Source organism: Mustela nivalis (assembly GCF_964662115.1).
Source record: "Mustela nivalis genome assembly, chromosome: 14".
NCBI lineage: Eukaryota > Metazoa > Chordata > Mammalia > Carnivora > Mustelidae > Mustela > Mustela nivalis.
This window is the reverse complement of record NC_139033.1, coordinates 55458089-55484162: the sequence shown is the minus strand read 5'-3', so window position 1 is coordinate 55484162 and position 26074 is coordinate 55458089. Positions and strand designations below refer to the sequence as shown.

The window sequence follows — 26074 nt, the reverse complement described above, 5'->3', positions numbered from 1 at the left end:
CCTTCTCTGCTCTCCTTGTCCCTAGGGTTGTTGCCAGGGCTTTCCAGCCATGGGAGCAGTGCCGGGCAAACAACTAAAGCTGAGGGAGGGGAATCTCTTTGACCAGAGGATATCTGGTCTCCAGAGCTTGGGTGGAATCTCCCATGCTTCTCTTTTCTTGTCTCCTGCTGCTGGTCCTAGAGCATAGATGCAGGCACCAGCAGTGCACAGCTGAGTGAGAGAACTGAAGCCTCCACTTTCTAGCTCTGTTGGAACGTCAGCATAAAAGACAGCTGTTCTATGCCAGTAGGTACGTAGATTTAATACAATTCCATTCAAAATCCCAGCAAGATATTTAAAAATATATCCAGAAAGGCAAAGGAAATAGCAAAAATATTTTATTAAAAGAATAAAGTTAGATGAAATAACAGTACCCAAATTAAAGATGTACTATAAAGCTACAATAATCAAGACAGCGTGCTCTTGACAAAGAGACAGATATATAGACTAGTGGAACAGAAGAGATAGTTCGGAAATAGACCCATGGTATGGCTATTTGGTTTTTGACAAAAGTGTAAAAACCACTCAGCAGAGGAAAGATTATCTTTTCAACAAATAGTGTTGGGATAGCTAGAATCCATGTGCAAAAATAAGAATCTCAACCTTAATCTCAGGTGTTTTTTGAAAATTAACTCAAATTGGATAATCTAAACTCTAAAAGTTTGTAATTTTAGGGAAAATATTCAGGATTGGCATTAGGCAGAGAGTATTTAGACATGACATCAAAAGCATCATTTCATAAAATAGAAAATTGTTAAGTTGAATATCAAATTTTAAAACTTTCACTCTGATGGAAACATTGTTGAGAGAATGAAATGATGGGGCACCTGGGTGGCTCAGTCATTAAGCATCTGCCTTCGGCTCAGGTCATGATCCCAGGGCCTGGGATTGAGCCCCGCATCGGGCTCCCTGCTTGGCAGGGAGTCTCCTTCTCCCTCTCCCACTCCCCCTGCTTGTATTCCCTCTCTCGCTGTGTCTCTGTCAAAAAAATAAATAAAATCTTTTAAAAAAAAATGAGATGATGAGCTATAAGGTGGAAGAAAATATTTGCAAACCATACCTCCAACAAAGGACTCGTATCAAAAATATATGAAGAACTCTCAAACATAACCCAATTAAGAAAAATGAAAGCACTAAAATGTTGTCAAAACACTTGACACTTACCCAAGATACCATATGGATGGCAAATGAACACAGGAAAAGACATTAGCCATCGAGGAAATGCCAATTAAAACCATAATGAGGTACCACTCTATGCCTCTTTAAATGGCTACCAAAAAATATAGTATCAAGTGCTGACAAAGATCCAGGGCATTTGGAACTCTCATACATTTCTGGTAGGAATGCACAATGACACAGTCTCTTCATAACAGCCCTAAACTGGAAACAGCTAGTGAATGAAGACACTGAAAGATGAGATTTCTGATGCGCTCTTCATAAAAAAATAAACTTTTGACACATAGGACTTCAGTGAATCTCAGAGACATGCTGAGTAAAACAAACCAGTATCCAAGATTACACGGTGTGTAATTCCATTTATAGGATATTTGTGAAAAGGCAAAACAATAGCAATGGAGAACAGATACTGGTTGCTAGGGGTTACATGTAGGGGAGGTTGAGACTATATATCCCTATATAGGGTTAAGAAAAGGGGTTCTTTGGAGGTGGAACTGTTCTGTTTCCTAAAAGTGGTGGTGGTTTTATGAAGCTATGCATTTTTTTAAAACTCAGAGAATTTATTACTCCCTTCAAAGAAATGACACTGTTGGTAGGTATGTGGAACACTGAAACTATGACACACTGCTGGTGACGGTAGAAATTACTACATCCTCTTTGGAAAACCATTCTTGGTATCTACTAAAGCTGAGCCTGTGTATACCTTATTGCCCAGTAACACAAAAATGCATACATGCAGTCACCAGAAGATGTGTACATGAGTGATTTTCTCAGCACTGTTTATAGTAGCCTAGACTGGAAAGTATCTTAATGTCCATAAATATTAGAATAGAAAAGAAGCTATGATATATGTATGTGGGGCGGTATGTGTGAACCCATATATCACACATACACATATCTATTCCTTTAAAGGAGTACTGTGCAGCAGTAAAAATAAACTTGCCCATATCAGCATGGATGGTATACAAGCAGTGTTGAAGGAAAGAATTGAGGCACAAAAGAATATGCTCTGTATCGGTAGTTCTTTTAAAGTGTGGTCCTGGGACGTTTGGAGGTCCTTCAGATGATCCTTTCAGGGAGCCTGCAAGGTCAAAAAGTTTTCATAGTGTTACCAAGACATTGATTTGCCCCCTTCACTCTTACCCTTCAGCTAGCGCACCATGGAGTTTGAGAAGCTGTGTAAATCAGGGTCTAGCAGGGAAACAGAAATCACACAATAATTTGAACAGAAAATTTTAATATAATGAGGCTAACTGTGAGGGGGTAAAGACAGTTATGAAGTATATCCTAGGGTCGAGAGTACCAGGGAATGACAAACGTTGAAGGGAGCCTTCTCCCTGATGCTGGGCTTCAGACCTCGTTGGAGAAGTCATGTTTGCTGCTCATTGGGTGGTAGAGAAATTTGCTCGTTACCATTGGCGAGACCTGGCACGCAGTACCCTCCAGAGTGAGGGCTGACAGACAGGCTTCATGAGTAGGAGATCAGAGCCAGAACTGGCAAACAGGAACCATGCTTCTTGGGGTACAGAAAGCCAAAACTGGGAAGCCAGCTGCTGAGGTACCTGAGAGACTGAGAATGTGCCTAAGAGGGTGGGTGCTTCTGAAACTCAGTGGGGATGATGCATCTGGGTGTGCGGCTCCCACTCCACAGGCAGTGCCAAAGCAGGAAGAAGAAAAACGAAAGTGTGCTGGAACCAGGAAGGGAAATTTGCACTTCTGCAGTGTCCCTTCGTGTGTGTGCCGTGCAAAGCTTATGTATGCCTTTTGCCAGCTGCAAAGAAGACATAGGAGCCAGTCGCATGATCACAGAGCAGGCAGTGGAGGGTGTATTTGGATCTAAGAGGCAATAAATCCATAATGGGCACACTCTGTGATAGCATGGATCACCTCTGATAGCATAATATGTGTTTGTATATTCTTAGGTTTTAAGATTTTCTGTTTCAGTGTGTAACATAAATACCAGCAGCTGTACTTTACATAAAAGTGCTTTGGGATCATCAGTTTTTAAACACAAAGGGGTTATGAGTCAAAAGTTTGAGAACTGTTGCTCTATATTATTCCCTTTAAATTAAAGTTCAAACAAAAGACAGTTCATCGGCAATGCTAAAGGCCCAGCATACTGGTTACTTTGGGCGGGAGCACAAAAGAACCTTCTGGGGTACAGGTCACAGTCTGTTTCTTCATCTGGGTGCTGATGCATTCACTTGGTGGAAGCTCATTCGTGCTTATGATCTGTCTGCTTTTTGTATGTGTATTATAATTTCAGTAAAAAGTTCAGCCTCTTCTTTTCCCTCTTTCCCCAACCTACACCCTGTTGTGAAACCTGCATGTAACTTTTTTTAATAGTAGCACAGTCCTACACTAGCTAATCTTCATTCCTCAGGATGAAAGACTCAGTTGGGACAGAGTGGGGAAAAAAGCTGCTTGGTAACACAGCTGTGGCCTTCCTGCTCCCCCTCAGCTCTGTGTCCCCCACCCCCAGAATGATCCCCTACTCCCACCTACTCCCACCCCCAGAATGATTCCCTACTGGTGGGCATAGTTGGTCCCTCCATGGGAGTAGCTTAACTAGAAGGCTGAAAGGATCTTTGGTTTTCCTTCAGTGCCCTATATATTTCCCAGGTTGGGGTAGGGCTTACATGTTCTGAGATCAGTTATGTTGACTTTTTCATACTCTCTCTATATTTCCTATGCTATTTTGAGAGAATATTTATGAATTCCCTGTATTCTCTGAATAATTAAATTTAACTGATTTAGGAAATTATTTTCCTTTTTGTCTGGATCCTGGTTTGTGCTTTGCTTTTTGATTCTTTCATCCTCTCTGAACGATTTCCATTTTAGTCTCTATTTCTAGTATTCTTACTGTCTTTATGATCTTTCTTTCCATATAGTTTCAGAATTGAATTCTTTCCTGTGTCTTCCAAGAAATAAGTCTGACCTATTTCTTCTCTTCTGCAGAATCTCTTCTCAGAATTTCCTCTTCTTCCTGTCCACTTGCTAGCCGTGCACACAGCTACTGGTACTGCTTATACACTGCGCAGTTTGCTTAGTCATCTTCTGTGTCTCACTTGATTTCATTCTTTTGTTGTTTGATAAGCCAGCAGCTTTGTAGTTGCTCTGGCTGATCTCTGCTTCCTAGTTCTCCTGCAGTAATGAGTGGGATTAATTTGGGAAGAGAAGTCATATCTGACTTAGTACGCTTCAGTTAAATAATATTAGAAACTCTCTTTCTGAGCTCCCTTTACCCATATACGGGCCCATTCCTGATTTCAAAGTCCTGTGCCAACAGTCTGTGAGTTAGGCATTTGGGATGAAAACATGAGTGTCTTGGCTTGCTCACCTGTGATGTACCTGAAGCATATAGTACTGAGTATAAATGTATAATCTAGCCTCTGTTTATAACATAACAGTTTTAATGGGAAGTTGTTCTCAGAAGTATTACTTGGAATGCTAAGGGCAAATATCCTTCCCAGAGCCAAGCACCTGGTCTTCTGGGCCTCACCTCTGTGGCCTGGACTTGGAGGAAAGGAGCTGTAGACAGGGTGGCAGGCTGTGCGGTGGCTCCTAGTGGGGTTTGGAGTGAACCCAGGGTGAGGGGCACAGACTGGTGTAGAAAGGAGTCTGTAGGCCTGTAAGTGGGAGTGGGGTTACTAGTAGAAGGAGATGGAGAGCACACTGTGAAGGGAAGAACAGTCAAGACAATGGTAGGGGCTGAAGAGGGATATAATGAAGGACAATGGAAGCGTTTTGTTTCTCCTTTCCTCTTTGGAGAGAGGAGGAACTGGTGTTGATAGGCCCCCAGGGAACTCCTCCTTCTGTTTCTCCTTTCAGCCCCTGGCCCTTGTCATGTCTTTCCCCTCCCATTTTCCTTCCTTCTAGCTGCCAGCCAGCAGCCCTCAGGCGACACTTTCAGTAGCGAGGCTGTCATGGCTGCTTCAGAAGAAGGACTTATTGGCATTTTCCTCGGTTCCGCCCCCTTCTTTCCTGTCTCCAGTCCCACTGGCAAGTCTAACAGGAGATGGGAGAGACCATGAGGTTTGAGGAGCTTGTGAGAGCTGGAAATCAAGGTGGAAAGAGAAGGCTGGAACCAATGGTTGGAGTTACCTACGAAAGAATTCCATGTGCATTTTTAGGAGTGCAGATGTTCTAAACCACATCCCCTGATGTCCGCTTGCCTGCTGCTGTTCCCAGTCTCACTCGTGCAGTAGCCCCATAGCAGATGAGACCGGCGGGAGAGACCATGTTGCCTAACAAAGTGCTGGAAACATACAACTAATACATCGATTTTGTGTGCATATAGTTTGGGTGTGTTTGGTCTTTTTGTTGTATTTCTAGATATAGTTTTTACTATATAATTTCACCATGGAGGAGACAGCATCAAGCGTTTGTTGAACAGAGCACGGACTGTGAGTTCTCGTCAAGCTCTGCCACTCCCATTTATGTCTGTCCTCAGCTTCTCTGTGAAATGTGGCTCCAGGTATCTCCCAGAATTCTTAGGAAGCTTTTGTGCCTAATACAAAATACTCAGTAAATATTAGTTCTTTTCCTTTGTGGAAGGTTTTTTTTTTTTTTTTTTTTGAGATTATTAAATTGCATAGACTTTCAGTGTTTCTGATTTTTTTTGTCTAATTGAATTCTTGAAACACATTGAGTTTCCGATTGGTGATGTAGTCTTAGTACATTGTCCATTAAAATGAATCAGCAGAAGACACTGATCAGGAAGAGAGGCCTAATTTTAAGAATATAGTTCATATCTCTAAGACAATTTAAGTCTAAACATAGAATTTTAAATAGGTACTCTTTGTTAAACATGCAGCATTAACCCAAACTTAAATGAACAGTTACCAGGAGTCCCACCACTAGAGCAAACTGTCTTTATTGTTCTATTATCCCTTCTACTCCAGATGCATTGAATATGCTGTTTTAACAGTCACTTTTTATAAAGACATTTGCTTTGTCTCTAGGTGTAAAACAAAGGTGTATCCAGATAATCTTCCTACAACCAGTGTGGTGATTGTTTTCCACAATGAGGCTTGGAGCACACTTCTGCGAACTGTCCATAGTGTCATTAATCGCTCACCAAGACACATGCTAGAAGAAATTGTTCTAGTAGATGATGCCAGTGAAAGAGGTAAATTTTAAATTTTAATGCCAGTAATATACTAAGCTTTTATCATTAATGGTAAAGAAACGTCGGTATCATTTTTAACCTAATAATTTTATTCAGACCTCTAATTTATCCTAAAAGTATTGGTGGCATTTAGACTCATTCACATATGCAAAAAATTACGCCCTTGTGAAACTTAAAATATTACCATAATTAACATTTGTGTCACAGCTTAATCTTTTTTTAAAAAGAAATAATGTATATAATATAAAGATTTATGCAGAACAGTGAAAAAACCCACATGATTTTGTTAGAATTTTCCTTGTGGGAAGCTGCAGTCATGAGTTAATGGAGAGAGACTGGATCCTCCTTGGAGCCAGGATGGAGAAATTGAATTCCATGTGTAGTGGGAAGTACCTCTGACAGGAAAATGGAACCTTAGCTAGGTGAGACTTTGTTCTCCAGATTATTCTTAGGTTTTTCCATTTTCTCCATTCCTAGGTTCAGGAATGACCTATAGCTAGTTATATAAAAGGGTGAGGAAGGAACTTAGGAGAGTGATATGTAATACGATTCTGACCTCATAAGAAATTTCTACAGTGACTCTTACTCTTCCAGGAATCTCAGAATTTTTCACAAGCTTAGAATCTCTCAAATTATCTCATGAAAAAACTCTCTTGGGAAAGTTTTTAAAAGTACCTTGAGCTAACATTATTTATTTTGAATCCTTCTTGGAGAGTTTACACCACAGGGTGAAAAAAGGCTCTGCTAAGTCCCATCTGTAGGGAAACCTATTAAACTCAGACATACCCAGCATTTCCCAGGCACTTTTTCTCACACCACTGTTGAGGACCATTGGTGTCTTATGTTCATCCCCCCGATGTTCCTGTGCTCTCATGAGAAAAATTTAGAAGAACTACAGAAAATGGCTCTTCCTTCCTTCCTTCACCAGCCTTAGACTTCCTGACCATCATTTCAAGCTCTTTTGCTACTTAACTTTCTTGCCAAATCTCTCTTTGCATCTGCTAAGGTGTTTTCTTTTAGTATTTTACCTCTCTTTCCATAACTATACTAAGTATGTAAATTTAATCACAATAACTTCGTGTCTTAATTATGGGAAGTAATTTGCACATTAATAACAGTTTAAATCTTACCACTGTGCCAAATTGTAGAAGTATAAACAAAAAATAATATAGCTTACCGCCTTAATGTGATTAAGATGACCATTTATAAACACACAAAGCATTTAAATAATAGTATGTAATGTAATTAATGTCAAAATGAGTGAGGTGTTAGAAATTAAGAATAGCACACTTAAAGAGTTATTGTTGACAATAGAAGTGTAAACCCTCGTGTGGATAATTGTTTGCTAGGAGTTAATTAATCCCTCTTTAAGAAAATTAACCCAAGTTCATTGAAGCAGGAATATATACAAACACAGCCTGGAAATGACTTGTGTTTGTTTTACTTACTTGTTGATATTTGCTAGATTAAATATTCCTCAAGGAGATCTGGTTTTCCTCAGATGAAGCGAATTATTTTTCCATTTCCTCCTTTGTGTTCTCTGATCTTCTCTTCCGTGCCTGGGAGGGCTGTGTGTAGGCACATTTTTGTAGGACATGACCTAATCAAAGACACATGTGCCCACAGCTCTAACTTGACAAAGTCACATATACTAATAATAATTTCCCTTCCTCACTGGGGCCCTTCTTAATCACCCTACCTGTACAAATCTATAAGAGAAACGTGGACCAAGATTTACTTCATGGCTCTACTTGGGGCTCTTGGTTCACTCAGCAAGACCCAGTAGTCCTGCCTACCCCAGAGACCTGGTCAGGAGTCTGGTTCTCCATCTTCCTCCTTGGAAAGCCTCAGATGTGTGGCTCACTATTTCTGATGGTTGGGAACCACCAGGTATTGTGTTGTTGTGGTTACAACTATAGTCCTTTTATCCAGATTGAGAATTCCCTAGTCTAACTTTCTTTGGCTCTCTTATTTGGGTGGTAACTGGTAGGCCCTAGAACCAGAGCAAGCTCTGTTTTTATGTAACTTTCTTACTCATGAGACAGGGGCAAGGCACCCTCACTTCTCACCTGGGCTACTGAAACAGACTGCTGGTCTGGCCTTCCCACACACACCCTTGCCTTCCCCCCTCTGTTCTTGCTGCATGCCCTGGGAGCTTTTAAACATGCTGCTCTGATCTTGGCATTTCTGTCTAACCCCGTTCCTCGGAGGCCTGTATGACTTGGCCTCTGCCTGCATCTCTCCTCACATCCCAAGCCATCCCCTGGCCACCCCATCCCCACAGTTCAGCTCACATGTTTACTCAGAATCGAGATATATTTGGAGAGGCCTTCCTTGAACTCCCAAGACCAGGTCAGGTCCTTCTGAACATGTTTTGGAACATTACACTCCATAGCTCTCATCAGAGTTTTAACTATTTATCTGTTTAAAGACCATCTCATCTACCAGACTCTACACTCTGTCGGGCATGTGTGCCTACCCCTCTTTCCTCATTGCCCACAGCACTTATTGCATAAACAGTCCAGAATTTAACGAGTGAATGAAAGAGTGATCTACCAGTCAGTTAACCCTTGCCTCTACTTCTTGTCTATGCAGACTTCTAATTAGGTTGCATTAGCATGCCTGGTTTGCTTCTGGCCTCAGGATACCCATTTTCATAGTTGAACTGCTGAGTTGTCAGTAGCTCCATTTATTAGGTATGAAGTAGGCACTATAATTATCCCTGTTTTACTGGTGAGGCTTAGCGTAAACCTAGCGCTTGCCTCTTAACTGCTACATAACTCATGTCTCATAACATCACAGTTACAGGGTCTAAAATGAAGACAGAGTCTGGATGAATCCCCACTCCATGTCAGAAGTTACGTAATCATCATCTCAGAAGGTTATCTTAAGACTTAGGACTGATAGAATGTTCCTAATCTGAGAGGACTATTGTTTTTCTCATCTTTCGCAAAAGGAAGCAGAGATTCTTATTTAGTAGGGATTAGGAGTCAGATTTTTTAGACTCTAAATTCCTTGTTGTTTCGACTGCTCGAAAATTTCTCAGATGTTCCTGTAAGCAGTGAAATTTTCCCAACATCCTCTCTGGCAGTCTCACGTTCCCTGATGGAAAGATGCTGAGGGATCCATTTATAGGCTAATAGCTATAAAGATATTCTGATAAATAAGATTCTACCTTATTTTTAGATGACATAGTAGCTTCTATTCATAGTCACTTAACCTCCCATGGCTTCATTTTTGTAGAATTATCCCTGGGTACATAATTCTATATCCTCTTTTAGGAAGACACCTATTTTCTTTTCTTTTCTTTTTTTATAAGATTTTTTTTATTTGTTTATTTGAGAGTAGTAATTGAGGGAGTAAGTGGGAGAGAGAGCGCATGCATGCATGAGCAGGGGGGAGGGGCAGAGGGAGAGGGAAGAGCAGGCTCTCCACCTAGCAGGTAGCCTGATACAGGACTGGATCTCAGAATCCTGGCATCATGACCTGAGCTGAAAGCAGACACTTAACAAACTAAGCCACCCAGGCACCCAGACACCTATTTCTTAGCCTTATTGCATGAAGGCCACAAAGATGTAGAACGAAGATGCCAAGAAAATATGTGGAATGGCAACTGTTTTGAGCTGCCAGACCAGAGAATCATGCATTTTTCATTTTATTTATAGAGAGGACAGAGTATTTTAACTTTCAGAGACGTGGGATTTGGGAATTAGATTGCTTTGATTCTTAAGAAGACTTTAAGCTGTCTGATATTTTTGGGAAAGCTTATTGGGAGACATCTTGTGTATGACACACCCAGCCTCAACTGGTCTGAAGCACTAAAACATACCCCACACCCCATCACGTAGGAGTCCATCACACTCTGCACATAAAGTTAAATTTGTGTTAGTGCAGGTGATTCCACAGTCCTCAATTGTTCTCTCTCAAGTTCCCTTCTGGGATTTCTTGTTGTGGATGAAAAGATGAGCTTTGAAGTCAGGCAGACCAGGGTTTGAATCTTGGTCTACTCCTTAACAAGGAGTAGATTCTAAGTCTCAGATTTCTGTGTCTAAAATATGTGCAGTGACAGTCTCATAGCATTGCTGTTGTCAGGATTAAATGATATAAAATGGGTAAAGAACCTGGCATTGTGCCAAACAGAAAATGGTAGCTGCCATTGCAGAATCTTGCTCTACTCCAGGATTGATGTTCCCCCGCCTTTTTATTCAGAATGGAGTTACAGCTTTCTGACCCTAAGATTTGGTTCATAAAATCACAGTGGTGACCTTGTAGGAGTTCTACTCCAGCTATTTTACAGATACTGTTTTTAGCCCAAATTAATTAGGAAATACATTAGCAAAACTGGAAACAATCAGTAGTCTGGTATGGTGGGGTCGTAGACCTTTCACTTTCAAATTTTCTTATCCTGATTATTTCATTATTGAGTCATTCTGGTCTCACCAGTTCAAGCAGGCAAGAACCTTATCACTCCTATTTGTCTTTCTCTCTGCGCTACATAGGAAGCCCTTTGGATTCCCATGTTTAGTACTTAAGGAGACCCTTAATACATACACCATGCTCTCTGGGACCTTCCCCTTATGAGAATCCTGTGGGACAGAGCTAGTCCTGGGAGTCCCAGCAGTTCTCTCTCAAGTTTTTCCTCCCCTAAAGAGATTATTCTCCTAACTGTCCTGTTGGGACTAGTTGGAAGGACATTTGACCATATCACCCTCAAAAACTTCTCAAGCAGTAATTCCACAAACTAACCTGAGCTGAAAAATTCTTTCTCTTTGTGTTGAGGAAGCTGAGCCTTTCCTGCTTTTTAAAGTCCAATGCGTACTTTGGAGGTAAGACTTCCTTGGCTCAGAGACATAACCTCTATCTGAACACTCCAGGAGAGATGCTGGTTTCACACAGCCCCTTCCTTTCCTTCTCCTTCCCCCCCCCCTTTCCTTCAATTGCGCTTCCCTCTTATAACCTTTGTTACTTAGATCTGCCTGTCTGCTAAGGAACTCTGTTTGATCCAGCATTTTCCTTCTGAGCTTGACCTCACTTACTGCCTCCTGCAGAAGAACTACATAGTTTAAGACTGTGGTAGTCCATAAGACAGTGAGTCTCGAGTTGGATCTTGAAGAAATCCCACAACTGTCTGAATTCTAACAGTTGTTGCATGTTCTGTTCCTTCGGTCTACAGAGGTCTGGAGTTAATGCTCTTCGACTACTTTCTTTCTACTCCTGATCCTTAAGCATGATTAGAAAAAGAAGAAGTGAGCTGGCCCAGTTGCTTAGGGAACTGGGGACATATTTGTCTTTGATTGAGCCTGAGCCCAAAGATTTCTCCTCATTCTTCATGTAATAAGATAGAGGCAAATTTAGGACATTGTCTCAGGAGATAAAAAGGCTCCCTGTAGTGAAATGGGAGCTTCACTAAAAGTGCTCAGGAAATAGTTGCTGAATGAATATTGCGCATCAGAATTGCTTTACATCTGGGTAGCACCAGGTCAGTCTTTTCATGTACCATTTTTTTGTTTTGTTTTATTAATTTTTCAGACTTTTTAAAAAGACCTCTGGAGAGTTACGTGAAAAAATTAAAAGTACCAGTTCATGTAATTCGAATGGAACAACGTTCTGGCTTGATCAGAGCTAGATTAAAAGGAGCTGCTGTGTCTAAAGGCCAAGTGATCACCTTCTTAGATGCTCACTGTGAATGTACAGTGGGATGGCTGGAGCCTCTCTTAGCCAGAATCAAACATGACAGGTAAGTTTCTCAAGTCTATACATTTGTTTTCAGTGTGTTTGTCCTAAATGGTATAATAAGCTGAAAAATTCTGAGTATATAAATAAATGCAAAAATAACTTCCTCTGAAGTTTCCTTTAAAATACCCATGAAGAACTCTAAACTAAAAGGGAAGATAATCACAAAGAAATGTTTGTAGTCTTGTTGGTGAGGCTGGATTAGGAAACATGTTCAGATGTATACCTTATGCTCTATTTACTAAATGGGAGCAGAACAGAAGACAGTGACCTCAGGAAACGTAAGATAAAACTATTGCTCCCTCTGTCTAAGGCTAATACTGGAGCAGGCAGGCATCCCTGTCTCCTTCCTTACTGGGACTCTAGCCCTCAGCTTGATGCATGGCAAGAAGAAGAAGGGGGGTGGGGAGATACACAGTGTATCTTACAGTGCTTCATTGTATATGGAGAAGCACTGTACTCTCTGATGATACAGGAAGAGCAGTGGGAGCAATGCATGCATTTTTCAAAGAATTACCTGCTGCTGGTCCCTGGCATAGTTCTTGTGTATCCGGAGAGAAGCTAACTTCCATCTGCTAGACTTAACATTAGTTGAATTTCTTCTTGTCATTGCAATTTGTGCCAGAGGCTGTCTGTGCCAACTTAGCATTAAGGTTTAGATTTTAGTAAGGTAAACTGTACTAGTTGAATGAAACATGGCAAAAGCCATTGCATCTGTTCTGTTAGCAAATACTGGGACTACATCTCGCCCTTTCAAAGGTGAATAAATGGGGAAAACCAGCATTGGGGCAATAAGAAGGTACAGCAGTGTTAGGAAGAACAGTGCCTAAAGAAGGAAGAGACCGTCTTTGTAAATTGTTTTCTAGGAGTAGTGCCTGGCTGATTTGGGAAATCCTAGCTTGCATAAGACCACACGTGAGCAGGAGCCTGGGCCCAGGGAGAGAAAGCAGCAGTGTGAGGAAATGGCAGAAATGAAAGGGGGGATTGACTAAACTGAGAACCACAATTTCCAGTTTGGGCTGTATGGTAGATTAGGTGTCCTGACTTACATTTCCAACTGAAAGAGCTTAAATGCCAGATAAATTGTAAGACATGTTTTTAAATACATCAGGGAGCTGGCACTGAAGTCAAGTTTTGGAAACGTCAAAGCAAAGTGAGATGAGTGAGTGGTCCAAACACTAAAATCAGATCTCACTTGGAGAGGTTCTGCCAAACTTAGAGGACACAGAACCTCTCTGACTTGATAGACAAATGGGTGGGAAGGTAGGAGACCGGGTCTAGGCCCTGCCTAAGGCTGGAGAAGGAAGAGCAAACACCTGTGTAAAGCTAGGATCTTGTACCTCCGTGTGAGTGAGAATGAGAAATACATCCTACCACATCAAAGAAAACTTGCCTGTTTCAACCTTGGTATGCGGTGGTGACAGGGAAACAAGTCTCCCCTAAGAATTTGTAAACAATATAGAAAAAGAAGGGAGGAAGCAACTCGGCTCTTCATGAGACTAATATAACTTTGATAGCATAGCCAGAAAATAAATATATGGAAAATTACACAAACCCACTCATGAACAGTAACAAAAAATCTCATAATACCAGAAAATCGAGTCCACTAGGAGGGAAAAATAATTATGTAAAATACACACTCACACATATATAAATATATAATGTATATATAATGTAGATTTTTTGTATTTATATGAGAGAGAGGGTTAGTGAGAGAGAGAGAGCGCAAGCGCAAGCACTAGCGGGGGGAACAGTAGAGGGAGAGGGAGAAGCAGGCTCTCTGCTGAGCAGGGAGCCCAACACAGGGCTTGATTCTGGGACTCTGGGATCATGACCTGAGCTGAAGGCAGATGCTTAACTGACTGAGCCACCCAGGCACCCCAAAATATTTTTATTTTTATGTGAAAAATATGTAAAAGAAAATATGACTAATTGGTTTAGTTTAATAATATAAAACCAGTTCACATAATACATTCTCATTAACATTTCTAAAACTGATTGAAACCTATCATTAAAAATCTGTCATCACTTTAATAAATAAAAAATGTGTTCACTTGTGATTCAATTAAACATCCGTTTATAATTAAAAGTACTTAGTGAACTAGTACAGAATGGAAATTTACTAATCTGAAGAAGGATGGCTTTTCAAAAAAGCTTTAACTAGCAAACATCTTATTAATAGAAAAAAGTTGATTTTTTTTTTTTAAGAGAGATAAAGAGTACATGCAGGTGAGAGGGAGAGAGAGAATCCTAAGCAGGCTCCATGTGCAGAGCCTGACAACAGGGCTTGATCTCATGACCCTGAGATCATTACCAGAGTTGAAATCAAAGAGTCCGATGCTTAATGGACTAAGCCACATAGCCCCATCCCAAAATATTTTCTCAAAGATATGGTGCATCCTTGTGATGCCCTGAATTACTACTAATAGTTAGTATTATTGGAAGCCTTACATTTTACAGGAGTATAAGAAATAAAAGGTATAAAATGAAACAAGATGGGATCGGGAGGGAGACAAACCATAAGAGACTCTTAATCTCACAAAACAAACTGAGGTTTGCTGGGGAGAGGGTGGTTGGGTTATGGACATTTGGGAGGGTATGTGCTATGGGGAATGCTGTGAAGTGTGTAAACCTGGCGATTCACAGACCTGTACCCCTGGGGCTAATAATACATTGATAATACATTGTATGTTAGTAAAAAATAAAATAAAAAATTAAAAAAAAAGAAAGGGTATAAGGATTACAAAGGAAAAGTACTGTCAATTGCGGATGGTGTGTTGTTTTTGTTTTTGTTTTTTTTAAAGACTTTATTTATTTGACAGAGAGACACAGTGAGAGAGGGAACACAAGCAGAAGGAGTGGGGGAGGGAGAAGCAGGCTTCCCGCAGAGCAGGGAGCCCACTGTGGGGCTCAATCCCAGGACCTGGGATCATGACCTGAGCCACCCAGGCACCCCCAGATGATATGTTCTTAATGAAAAAAAGTCTTACACAAAACAGTAGAGATAATAATTTAGCAGTGTTGCCAAATATAAGGTCTCTATAGAAGAGCTTTCTCCACAACAACAAAGAATAGTTAGAAAATATGATGTAAAAAGAAAAAAAGGAATGATCCCATTTATAATAGCAGTAGAAATCAAATGCTGTAATTAGGAATATGTTTAACAAAATACCGATGGGGCACCTGGGTGGCTCAGTCAGTTGGATGTCTGACTTTGGCTTAGGTCATGATTTCAGGGTCCAAGGATCGAGCCCTGCATCAGGCTCTGTGCTCAGTGGGGAGTCTGTCCCTCTCCCTCTGCCCTCCCACTCATGTGCTCACAGGGTCTCTCAAATAATATTTTTTAAAATCCATAAAATAGAACACTTGAAATTTACTAGAAGATAATCTAAGTAGAGAAGAGGATGATATTCATGGATAGAAAAGTAAAAATAGCTCTTCTCCCCACATTGAACTATAAATTCAGTACATTTCCACTTGCAATCTCAACAGAATGTTCTTGGAGGAACTGGCTGGTTCTGTTATGTGGAAATGCGTATTTTTTTAAAAATCTGAGAAAATTTATGTACCCATGCCTAGACCATAGGAAACATTCAATAAACATCTGTTATTATAAAAATAAAATAGCTAAGATACCCTTGAAGAAGAAGAGTCACATACAACAGTGCTGGCACACTACCAGATACCAAGATTTATTTTGAGGCTATCTTAATTGTGGCAGTGACCTACTGATGCAGAAATTCACAAATAGACTAGTAAAACAGTAATGTCTAGAAACCATCCCATGTTTATATGGAAACTTGACTTATGACAAAGACATTGATAATTACCACAGAGGGAAAAAAAAGACCATCAAATAAATCATGCTGGAATAATTGGTTATCTGTAAGGAAAATAAATGTAGTTGGACACTTACTGTATATCATACCAAAATCAACTCCATGAGGACTAAAGACTTAAATATGAAAAGCAAAAATATAATCCTCTTTAAGACGGCATAGGAGAATATCTTTATGATTTTGGTGTAGGGAAAGATTCCTTAAACAATACAGGAAAGATGAAGATGGTGTGGATGGGGAAGATGGGAAAGGTTACATACTCCAGAATGTGACTGCCAGGGACTCTATGTGGTGCACCTTTCCTAGGAAGGAGCTATGGTCATGTGGAAGTTTTTTCAGGTTCATAAAAAATACCACAATACCAACAGAAAAAATTTTTAATATCTGGGGGAATCAGACAATTTGTATGAATAGATACAATCCTGCAGGGAAAATATCCTTTCTAATAACTAGAAAACAAAAAATTTTAAATTGTAAGATACTATTTAACATTATATTGGCAACAAAATGTAAGAAAATATCATCCAAAGTCAATAGCTTTATAAAGAAACTACAGGGAGAAATATACACATATACCTATGTATATGGAAAGCGGTAAAGATTGAGTGCTACAGAAAAAGTTCATTCCATTAATTCAGTAAACCCATTCCTATCTTAAAAGCAAAATACTGATTATATGAACATTTACACTTAGTATTTTATCTTTTTATTTTTTGAAAAAAGTATTTTATTTTGTATGATTACATTCAATTAGCTGGCATATATAGTACATCATTAGTTTTTGATGTAGTATTCAGTGATTCATTAGTTGCGTGTAACACCCAGTGCTTGTAGTTTTAAGAGCAAAAAACTATAAGGAACACAAATATCTAAGAATTTACTAAGAAAACTTACCTTAAAATGATTAAATACATAATCATTTAAAACTATTACTTTTGAAAACTGGAAATATTTGAAGTGTTTTTACATGTGGCAAATACATCAAAGTCTGAATGAAAAGGGAACGGAGGATTATCAACAGTTGCAAGTGTGGTATGTAATGAAGCTTACTTAAGGGTACCTGGGTGTCCCAGTCAGTTAAGTGTCCGACTGTTGGGTTCAGCTTGGGTCATGAGAAAGAGCCTGGCATCGTGCTCAGCTCAGAGGCCGCCTAAGGCTGTCTGTCCCTCCCCCCCAGCGCTCTCCTCCCTCCTTCCCTCTCTCTCTCTCATTCTCTCTCACACATTAAAAAAAATAATAATTATGCTAACTTAGTAGGATACAGCAGGAAATTTTCCCACCATTGCTTTTAACATTGTAGAGTGTACTTTTATTTTAAAAGCACTTAGCATATAATTATAATATAGTTGTTATGCTGTCCCTCAAAAAGGAAAGTGAAGATTTTTTCACTTGCTTTTATAATTGTAGGAAAACAGTGGTCTGTCCTATCATTGATGTGATCAGTGATGATACTTTTGAGTACATGGCAGGCTCTGATATGACCTATGGTGGCTTCAACTGGAAACTTAATTTCCGCTGGTATCCAGTTCCCCAAAGAGAGATGGACCGAAGGAAAGGTGATCGGACTCTTCCTGTCAGGTAACTACTTTGTCAGACATTTTCCCCAAGGTGTTAATAGACAGGGAAGGGAACAGTGGAGCTTTGGGAATTGTATCAAAAGGATTCTAAGTATATTTTGAGAGACATGAGACACTTGTGTACCATATATGTAAAGAGCCACACAGACATTATTATATTAAAGAGGGCTTTCTCCTCTGATCCATTAATAAAATTGGGATTTTTCATTTATATAAATCTAGTGCACCTGGAAAGTGATGGTTTCATGCATAAGTTCTTTTATTCCTATATGAACAACATTTTGCAAATCTGTCAGATTTATGCTTTCAGTTGTTAAGGATAATAATATTTAACTTTAAATCCAATTATCCCTGAATTAATTTAAGCGTAATTATAATGTGAAAATATTACCTAAAAGTGGGTCATAGCGCCAAACAAAATACAAGCTTGTAAATTCAGACTTGTACCATCTGGATGGTAGTTACTGACTGATGAGGTTAGAAAAGCATGTTTCAAATATAAAAATAACCAGAATTGACAGAAGTATAAAAAAAGATTTCGTGAACACATTCTGATTTTTCCCCTTTATTATACTTGGTCATCTATAGATTTTTTTTCAGAAAGGGGTAAGAATCTTGACGTTATTCAGAGCCTTGAAATCGAGACCATGAGTCTCTGAGCCATCCTGGGATTCGTCGGGGCAGCATCAGCTTGCTGCCGCTGTCAACACTGAGAGCCCGTCAGGGCCAGGCCTTAGCTTTCTTGCCTCCCGGGCTTCTCAGGCCTGCTTTCCCTTTTCCTTGGGTCCTGTTCTGGCAAAGCTAAGGAGAATTTCGTTAATTCTATGCTAAGTCCTTTCCTATAGCAAAGGTACTTGTCCACGGATTTGCTGACAATTGAAATAACCACCTAAATCGGGAGTTGCTAAGCGTTCCGTAGATGGTGGGCTTCTTTGAGAAATCTGATAAAAGCTAGGAGTCTTTTCTAACAGGGGGAAAGTGTACACGCACAAACAGCGGGTTGAGCATACAATTCTAAGAAATGTAGAGATTTCTCAAAACCTAGGTCAAGAAACCCTGGTACTAAATGGTAACTCTAGGTGTTGGCCTGTTTCCTCTGACTTCTAACATAGTAGACTTCTCATTTTTTTTCTCTTCTAAAATCCATGTATGTCCTAACTTTTATGTGGAAATGACTGTTTGTCCTGGAAAGGCACATGCTGCAGCCCTTCTAACAGCAGGGAATCCGTCTGTTTTTAGAGCATGGAATTGGAAGTGACAGTTCATCCTGAAGTGTGATCACCATTGTCTCCTCTGTCCCTGGAACTTGTTTTCTTCTAGTTGGAGTCCATTTTTCTCCATGCTCATCCTTCATGGAAATCAAGTGGTTGATTGATACTCATTTATATCAGTCCTCCTTTGTTATCCTTTCTCTGCTTAATTCCACCTGTTTGCACCCACTCTACATCTCTGAGCCATGTTCTGATGAATTGGGCCCCTCTTCTGTAGAGAATGAACCATTCTTGGTCTGGCTAACAGTCCCCTTAGGAGTGACTGATTTTATTCTGTACTCCTCATCTACTAGGAAAAGGATGTCAGTGTTTTCATCCTATGCAGTCTACCTCTTTGAAGTATTTGCCTCACTTTAGAACCTGGTATGTTAGAGTTGCTAACATAAATCCAGTTGGCTATCTAGTCAGTATAGTTAGTTAATATAGTCAGTGTAGTTGCTAGGGACTATGGGAAGATACCCAGTCAGATGAAGAGAATTATGATAACTAACTTCTGTTTAAGGAGTTTCAGATGGAAGCTTAGTCAGGACCTATGGACCCAGAAAGGTACTGAAAGCAGGAGAGGCCTTGGGATGGGGCAGAGAAGGCTCTCAGGGCACAAGCTGTGACAGAGGGTAGGCCCAACAGTCAGCATGTCTGAAGACCAAATAGCATGGCAGAAAAACAGAAAATCCTTAGGTCCCTATGAAAGTTTCTGAAGAGTATAAGATAAAGCATTTGTTCTCTAGTTCTGAACAGTTAATGAAATAACTTTTAAAATAAAAACTGATTATAAATTTTAAATTTTTAAAATTAACAGCATAGTATTATGATTGAATTTCAGAACACCTACAATGGCAGGAGGCCTTTTTTCAATAGACAGAGATTACTTTCAAGAGATTGGAACATACGATGCCGGAATGGATATTTGGGGAGGAGAAAACCTAGAAATTTCCTTTAGGGTAAGTTCCTTTTGGAAAAAAATAATCTTTTATTTAACCCTAAATATAGATATACTTTAATTATTCATATTATGTAGCTCTAAATAAAAATTGAATTTAGTGTGAGTTTTGTCAGACTTCAAAAACCTCAGTTCATAAAAATTTCGTATTACTCTTAAGGTTCCTTATAAACTGTATTTTAAACCAATAAATCATTGATCTTAATAGTTAAACTGTAAAACTTACACAAGATTCCCTAGTTGTTTTGAATTTTTGTTATTTTCAAGGAAGTAATTCAAGCTCTAAAAATAAAAAACAATATGTAGTTTCTATATGCTACTATGGTACTTGACTGCCAAAAACATAATTTCACTTTCTGTAATATGCTTTGTCCTTCTGTTGTGAAAATTATTCCTGCTTACATAAAACCTGGTCACCTTACCGGCTTTACATTTTTGAATAGAAAAAGGCAAAAGAATTCTGAAATTGCTCCAACTTAATTTAACCCGGTCAACCTTATATAAAACTCTTAAGTATTTCATATTGACTAAAATCAACATGTTAAGTGACATTGCGTATTTCTGAAATAATCATCCGGAAACACACAACTTACAGTGGAAACCACATTGAACTACATTGTAACCTAAACCAGCTACCTCACTTCATTCCTAGTGGATTACTTTGCTCTCTTAGAAAAGGAGAGGTTTGGACTCTAGATCATCTTAGAAATCCCATCCAGCCATATCACTTTGTGATCCTGAGGGAACTTTAAAGTAGAGAGACTGAATATTTAATAGAATCAGAACTTCTCAAAATCTGTTTCAATTATAAAGAACCAATTCTTGACTTACAGAAAAATGCATTTTGAAAGGAGCAGAAGGATAATTTCATTAAACTAAGAATATGAACCCAAACTTGATCCCTCTTTTACCCATTTTTAGTTTTTATTCTCATGAAGATGACAGTATCCTGTCACTGTCCAAGTGAATATTTCTAGGATCTGGTTATTGTACAGGCTATGACAAGTTTGGAAAAGGAGGAACAGATAGGACTCCGGCTGAATAATCCATGGTCAAAACCGTGTCCTCACTGTCATGGTCATGACTATGAGCCATGCATATACTACAGAAAAAATTTAAACTTGAATTTAAATTTAAACTTAGGGGCACCTGGGTGGTTCATTTGACTAAGTGTCTGCCTTCAGCTCAAGTCATGATCCCAGGGTCGTGGGATCAGGCCACATGGTTGGCTCCCTAATGCTCAGCAGGAAGTCTGCTTCTCCCTCTCCCACTCCCCCTGTGTGTGTTCCTCTCTCACTGTGTCTCTGTCAAATAAAAAAAAAATAAAAAAATAAATTTTTTTAAATAAATAAATAAACCATCATTGTTTTCAGATCTGGCAATGTGGAGGGACTTTAGAGATCGTCACCTGCTCACATGTTGGACACGTGTTTCGGAAAGCCACACCTTACACGTTTCCAGGAGGCACAGGACAGATTATCAATAAAAATAACAGACGACTTGCAGAAGTATGGATGGATGAGTTCAAGAATTTCTTCTATATAATTTCTCCAGGTTAGCATTTTGCATTAGAAATATAAGACTAGGGGCGCCTGGGTGGCTCAGTGGGTTGAGCCTCTGCCTTCAGGTCATGATTCCAGGGTCCTGGGATTGAGCCCTATATCACGCCCTCTGCTTAGTGGGGACACTGCTTCTCCCTCTCTGCCTCTCTGCCTACTTCTGCCTACTTGTGATTTCTCTCTCTGTCAAATAAATACATAAATAATCTTTAAAAAAAAGACAAGACTAGAACTTTCTTGTCCCTGATCCTAATGCATCTTAGAAGAGGTAAGAAGGGGGTAGAAAAGCTTTGAGAAGAGGCAAAGCACCAACCTCATAGGGTTGTCATAAGGAAGAAATGAAATCACACACAGTGTACAGAGTGCCCAGCACAGAGCCTGCTGTGTTAGTAACAGGAAGCTGTCCGGGCCTGTATTGCAGATGTTACTGTGAGCCCAGGTGTTACAAGTGTTCTCTTTTATTTTTAACCTAATTGTAATGTGGAACATTTGTATGAGAATTTGAGTCTCTCAGGTCCAGTGCAGAGCACAGTAGCATGCCTCATGGGACTTCTGTCCAGGAACTTCTCTGCCATTCAGGGTGTTGTGGGAACAGTGGTTCCACAGCCCTAAGTCTTCCTGACATTGTTAGCATTCCAGCCTCGTTTTTTCATTACCACAGTACCATCAAGTCACAGTTCACACACCAGTGAGTTGTGCAAGAGAAACCTTCCCGAAAACAGTTGCTCTGCTTAATATTTGGGCAAAAGAGATCTTGATTCTTATTTTTGCCTTCACATATGTGAAAGTCTTCTGAGCCTAGGAAAAGTTACATTTGTGTGTAATACAAGCGTTGTATTTAATTCTCACAGAAATTTAATTTTTCGGGACATCTGGATAGCTGCCAGTTGAGTACCCACCTTCAGCTCAGGTCATGATCCCACGGTCCTGGGATCAAGTCCTGTATTGGGCTTCCTGCTTGGCAGAGACCCTGCTGCTCCCTCTGCTTCTATGCGTGTATTTTCTCTCTGTCGCTCCCTGACAAAATCTTTTTTAAAAATTAATTTTTCTTTGAAAAAAATAAAACACATGTAAATATATTTCCTTGTTTTTTATTTTGGACAGTGGATTTATGGTATATCACTTCTATGGTCACATCACCAAAATGGTACCCCTTTTCCCATTTGCCTGGCTAGTTAAATGCAATGTTTAAATATAAATTTGTTACTTAATAGAATATGAATAATTCAGAGTCAGTTATTTCTTTCCACAGGTGTTACAAAGGTAGATTATGGAGATATATCATCAAGACTTGGTTTAAGACACAAACTACAATGCAAACCTTTCTCCTGGTACCTAGAGAATATTTATCCTGATTCTCAGATTCCACGTCACTATTTCTCTTTGGGAGAGGTAAAATATATATATTCTATGTGGTTATTTATGTTCTCATTCATCAAAAGCAGTGGATGTTAAACATCCAACAAGGGAATCACTTCATACTAAAATTACATAACCTTAAGTGTGAGAAAGTTCTTGTTGGTTAACACCGTCTACCTCCTAATTTGAAATCTTGTTGATTTTTTGTTGTGTTGCAGTTTATTAAAATAAGAATGTTCTGCTCCTAACTTTACAGGGTTGGACTCTTATTTCAATATTTTAGTGTCTTCTGCAGACTTCTTAATTTTAACAAACTGACCCATTTAGTTGAAAGCATACATTCCTAAAGATAATGTCCTGGTGTTAATTAACCTGAAATGAAAGAAGTAAAGATAAATTGTGAAGAACTGACAAGGAAAGTTGGAAGACCATATATAATGTAAGTCATAGCAGCAAATGATATGTGTGGAGAGGGCCACAGCAGGCCTCATCCCAGGGCTGAACCTTTCTGACACTCAGGGAAAGTAACCCCGCCATTCCATAGGAGGCTGCCACTTCTTCAGTCTTCTCGTGCATTCAACAAATATTTGAGTATCTACTGTAGATACTATCTTACATACAAGGAATACAGCAGGGAATAAAGTCTCTGCTCTTGCAAACCTTGTAGTCTATGGAGGAAGCTGGCTATTTAAAGTACACAGTATAGCAGGCGGTACTAAGGGCAAAGGAGAATGAGAATGGCTGGCGGGCTTGAGTATTGCTGTTTTTGTTGGGACAAGGCCCCTCATAGGAGTTTTGATTTTGAGCAGAAATTTACAGAAGTGAATGAAGAAGTCCTATGAATTCCTGGGGAAAGAGCATTTCAGGCCCAGGGAAAAACAAGTACAAAGGCCCTAAGATAAGAGTGTACTTAGCGCGTTCCAGAAACAGCAGAGGCCCGTTGTCTGAAATGGGATGAGCCAGGGTGGGGAGGGTAGTAGAAGATGAGGTCGAAACATACCGAAGGTGAGATAACATAGAGCTGGTGGGCCACAGTAAGTACATTATGTTTTATTCTGAGGATGGGAAGGCAGAGAGAGCCAAGCAAACATTCACTGGGAAAGGAACAGATTGCTTTATTGAGCAAAACTATGAGGGGACAAGAGTAGAGCTGGAGTCTTGGTGAAGGGAAAGAGTAGTGAAGGACTGTGTTAAGATTTTCACCTGAGATACTAGGAAGGAAAGTTGGCATTATCAAGATAGGAAGGCTTGTGGAGGAGGCACAGAGACATTCAGCTGGGCAGTTTGGGACATGTTAAATTGGATCCACATAAAGATACAGGGTAGGTCATTGCATTTACAAATCTTCAGTCTGAGTGAGAGACTGGGGCTGGAGATCTGAAGTTAGGGACTAGCAGTATATGAAACAAAACTGCAGGAGATCGCCTGGGGAAGACCAAACGTAGATGGAGAAGAGGGGGGAGGAACGAGGATCCAGCCATACCAAACTCCACAATGTAGAATTTATGAAATGAGAGGGAATTAGGCAAAAAGATTTAGAGAAGAGTGACCACTGAAATAGAACCAAGAGAGTGGTATCCCAGAGACTAAGTGAAAGATGTGTTTCAGGAAAGAGGAAGTGGTTGGCTGTTGAGAAAGACTATTGCAGAGAACTGGCCATTGGACTGGCAAAGGAGAAGCTGTCATTAGGCACCATCTCACTGTGTCCATAGGGTTCCCATGGTGATTGGTAGGGACAAAATCCCTAGTGGCTTCGAAGAAGTGGAGATCATGATTGTGGCAAGTCTTGTAAGAAATTTTGTTTAAAGGAGAGCAGAGAAATGGTTGGTAGCTAAAGAGGAATATGGAGGAAAGGGGGGGGTTGTTTGCTAAAAAAGAGCCATTGATTGTAGGAGTCATGTTTAGTAGATGATCATGGTGGGGGACAGGATGAGAAGGCAGGGCATCCATTGAAATAGAAAGGAAGGTGGAGGGAGTGGGGACAAATGTTAGGGTCATTTGAATTGAGGGTAGAAGCAGGTAGTTTGTGGTGGAAGTATGAGCTCTTCTGATTCTTTTGTTTCCTTATTGAACAGAAGATTGTCAGTTGAAAGTGAAGAGAGGGTATTGATTGGGGGGGGCAGGTAGGGAACGAGGAAGAGATGTAGAGTAGGGTGTCAGAGAGCAAATACATCACAGAGGGGAGCCCAGGGACTAATAGTGGTGAGTCAGAGTGAAACTATTCAGTCCATGCCAGGGTGAGTACAGGTTACTGTTCGCCCTTAGTTGTTACTGAGGCTACTTCAGGCTTGACTCGAGCGCCTCTGAACTTTGTTGTCATTTAAGAAATTCATCCTCAAGCAGATGAGTATGCTGTTTCTTGCTTCATTAATGAGACTGTTCCCTTTGTTGTAGCTACATTCCGGTCAAGGGGGGTTGTTTGTGGGAGGGTGAATATTGGCCATCAAAATTTTCAGTGTACCATGGAATGTATATGGGGGCTGTACCATGGGAAGATTTATAGCACTTGCTCCTGTAATTTGCCTTTTTAAAAATTTATTTATATTTTACTTAAGTAACCTACAGTGCAATATTGGTTTCTGGAGTAGAATTCGGTGATTCGTTATTTACATACCCAGTGCCCATCACAAGAAGTGCTTTCAATACCCATCACCCATCTCGCCCGTCTCCCTGCCCACCTCCCTCCATCAACCTTCAGTTTGTTCTTTATCATTAAGAGTCTGTTGTGGTTTGTTTCCCTCTCCTTTTTCCCCCTTTCCCATATGTTCATCTGTTTTGTTTCTTAAATTCCACATGAGTGAGATCCTGTGGTATTTGTCTTTCTCTGACTTATTTCATAGAGCATAATACACTCTAGGTCTATTCACGTTGTTGCAAATGGCAAGATTTCGTTCTTTTTAATAGCTAATGTTCCAGTGCATGCATGTGCGCATGCACACATGCACACACAATCTTTATTCATTCATTAGTCAGTGGACATTTGCTATTTGAGCTCTCTCCATAGTCTGGCTATTGATAATGCTGTTTTAAGCATGGGGGTGCATGTATCCCTTTGAATCTATTTTTGTATCCTTTAGGTAAATATCTGGTAGTGTAATTGCTGAATCATAGGACAGTTGTATTTTTAACTTTTTGAGGAACCTTCATACTGTTCTCCAGACTGGCTGCACCAGTTTGCATTCCCATCAGCAGTGTAAGAGTGTTCCCCTTTCTCTACATCCTCTCCAACACCTGTTTCTTGTGTTGTTAATTTTAGCCATTCTGGTGGTATCTCATTGTGGTTCTGATTTTCCCTGATGATGAGTGACGTTGGGTATCTTTTCATGTGTCTGTTAGCCATCTGGATGTCTTCTTTGGAAAAGTGTCTATTCCTGTCTTCTGTGCATTTCTCCCCCCCCCCCCCCAGCCTCTAAGGTCTTCTGCTCATTTCTTAACTGAATTATTTGGGTT

General features: G+C 40.0%; 1 protein-coding gene across 4 annotated transcripts in view; it reads left to right on the top strand.

Moving 5' to 3' along the window:
- Positions 1-26074, top strand: part of GALNT1 (polypeptide N-acetylgalactosaminyltransferase 1) — a 124252-nt gene that overhangs the window by 87561 nt on the left and 10617 nt on the right. For all 4 annotated transcript variants that reach the window (XM_082699527.1, XM_082699529.1, XM_082699526.1 and 1 more), the window contains 6 exons: positions 6180-6346; positions 11876-12083; positions 17326-17496; positions 19590-19707; positions 21080-21260; positions 22518-22657. In XM_082699527.1, coding sequence (XP_082555653.1) covers positions 6180-6346; positions 11876-12083; positions 17326-17496; positions 19590-19707; positions 21080-21260; positions 22518-22657 — 985 coding nt within the window. The remainder of the gene's footprint in view (positions 1-6179; positions 6347-11875; positions 12084-17325; positions 17497-19589; positions 19708-21079; positions 21261-22517; positions 22658-26074) is intronic.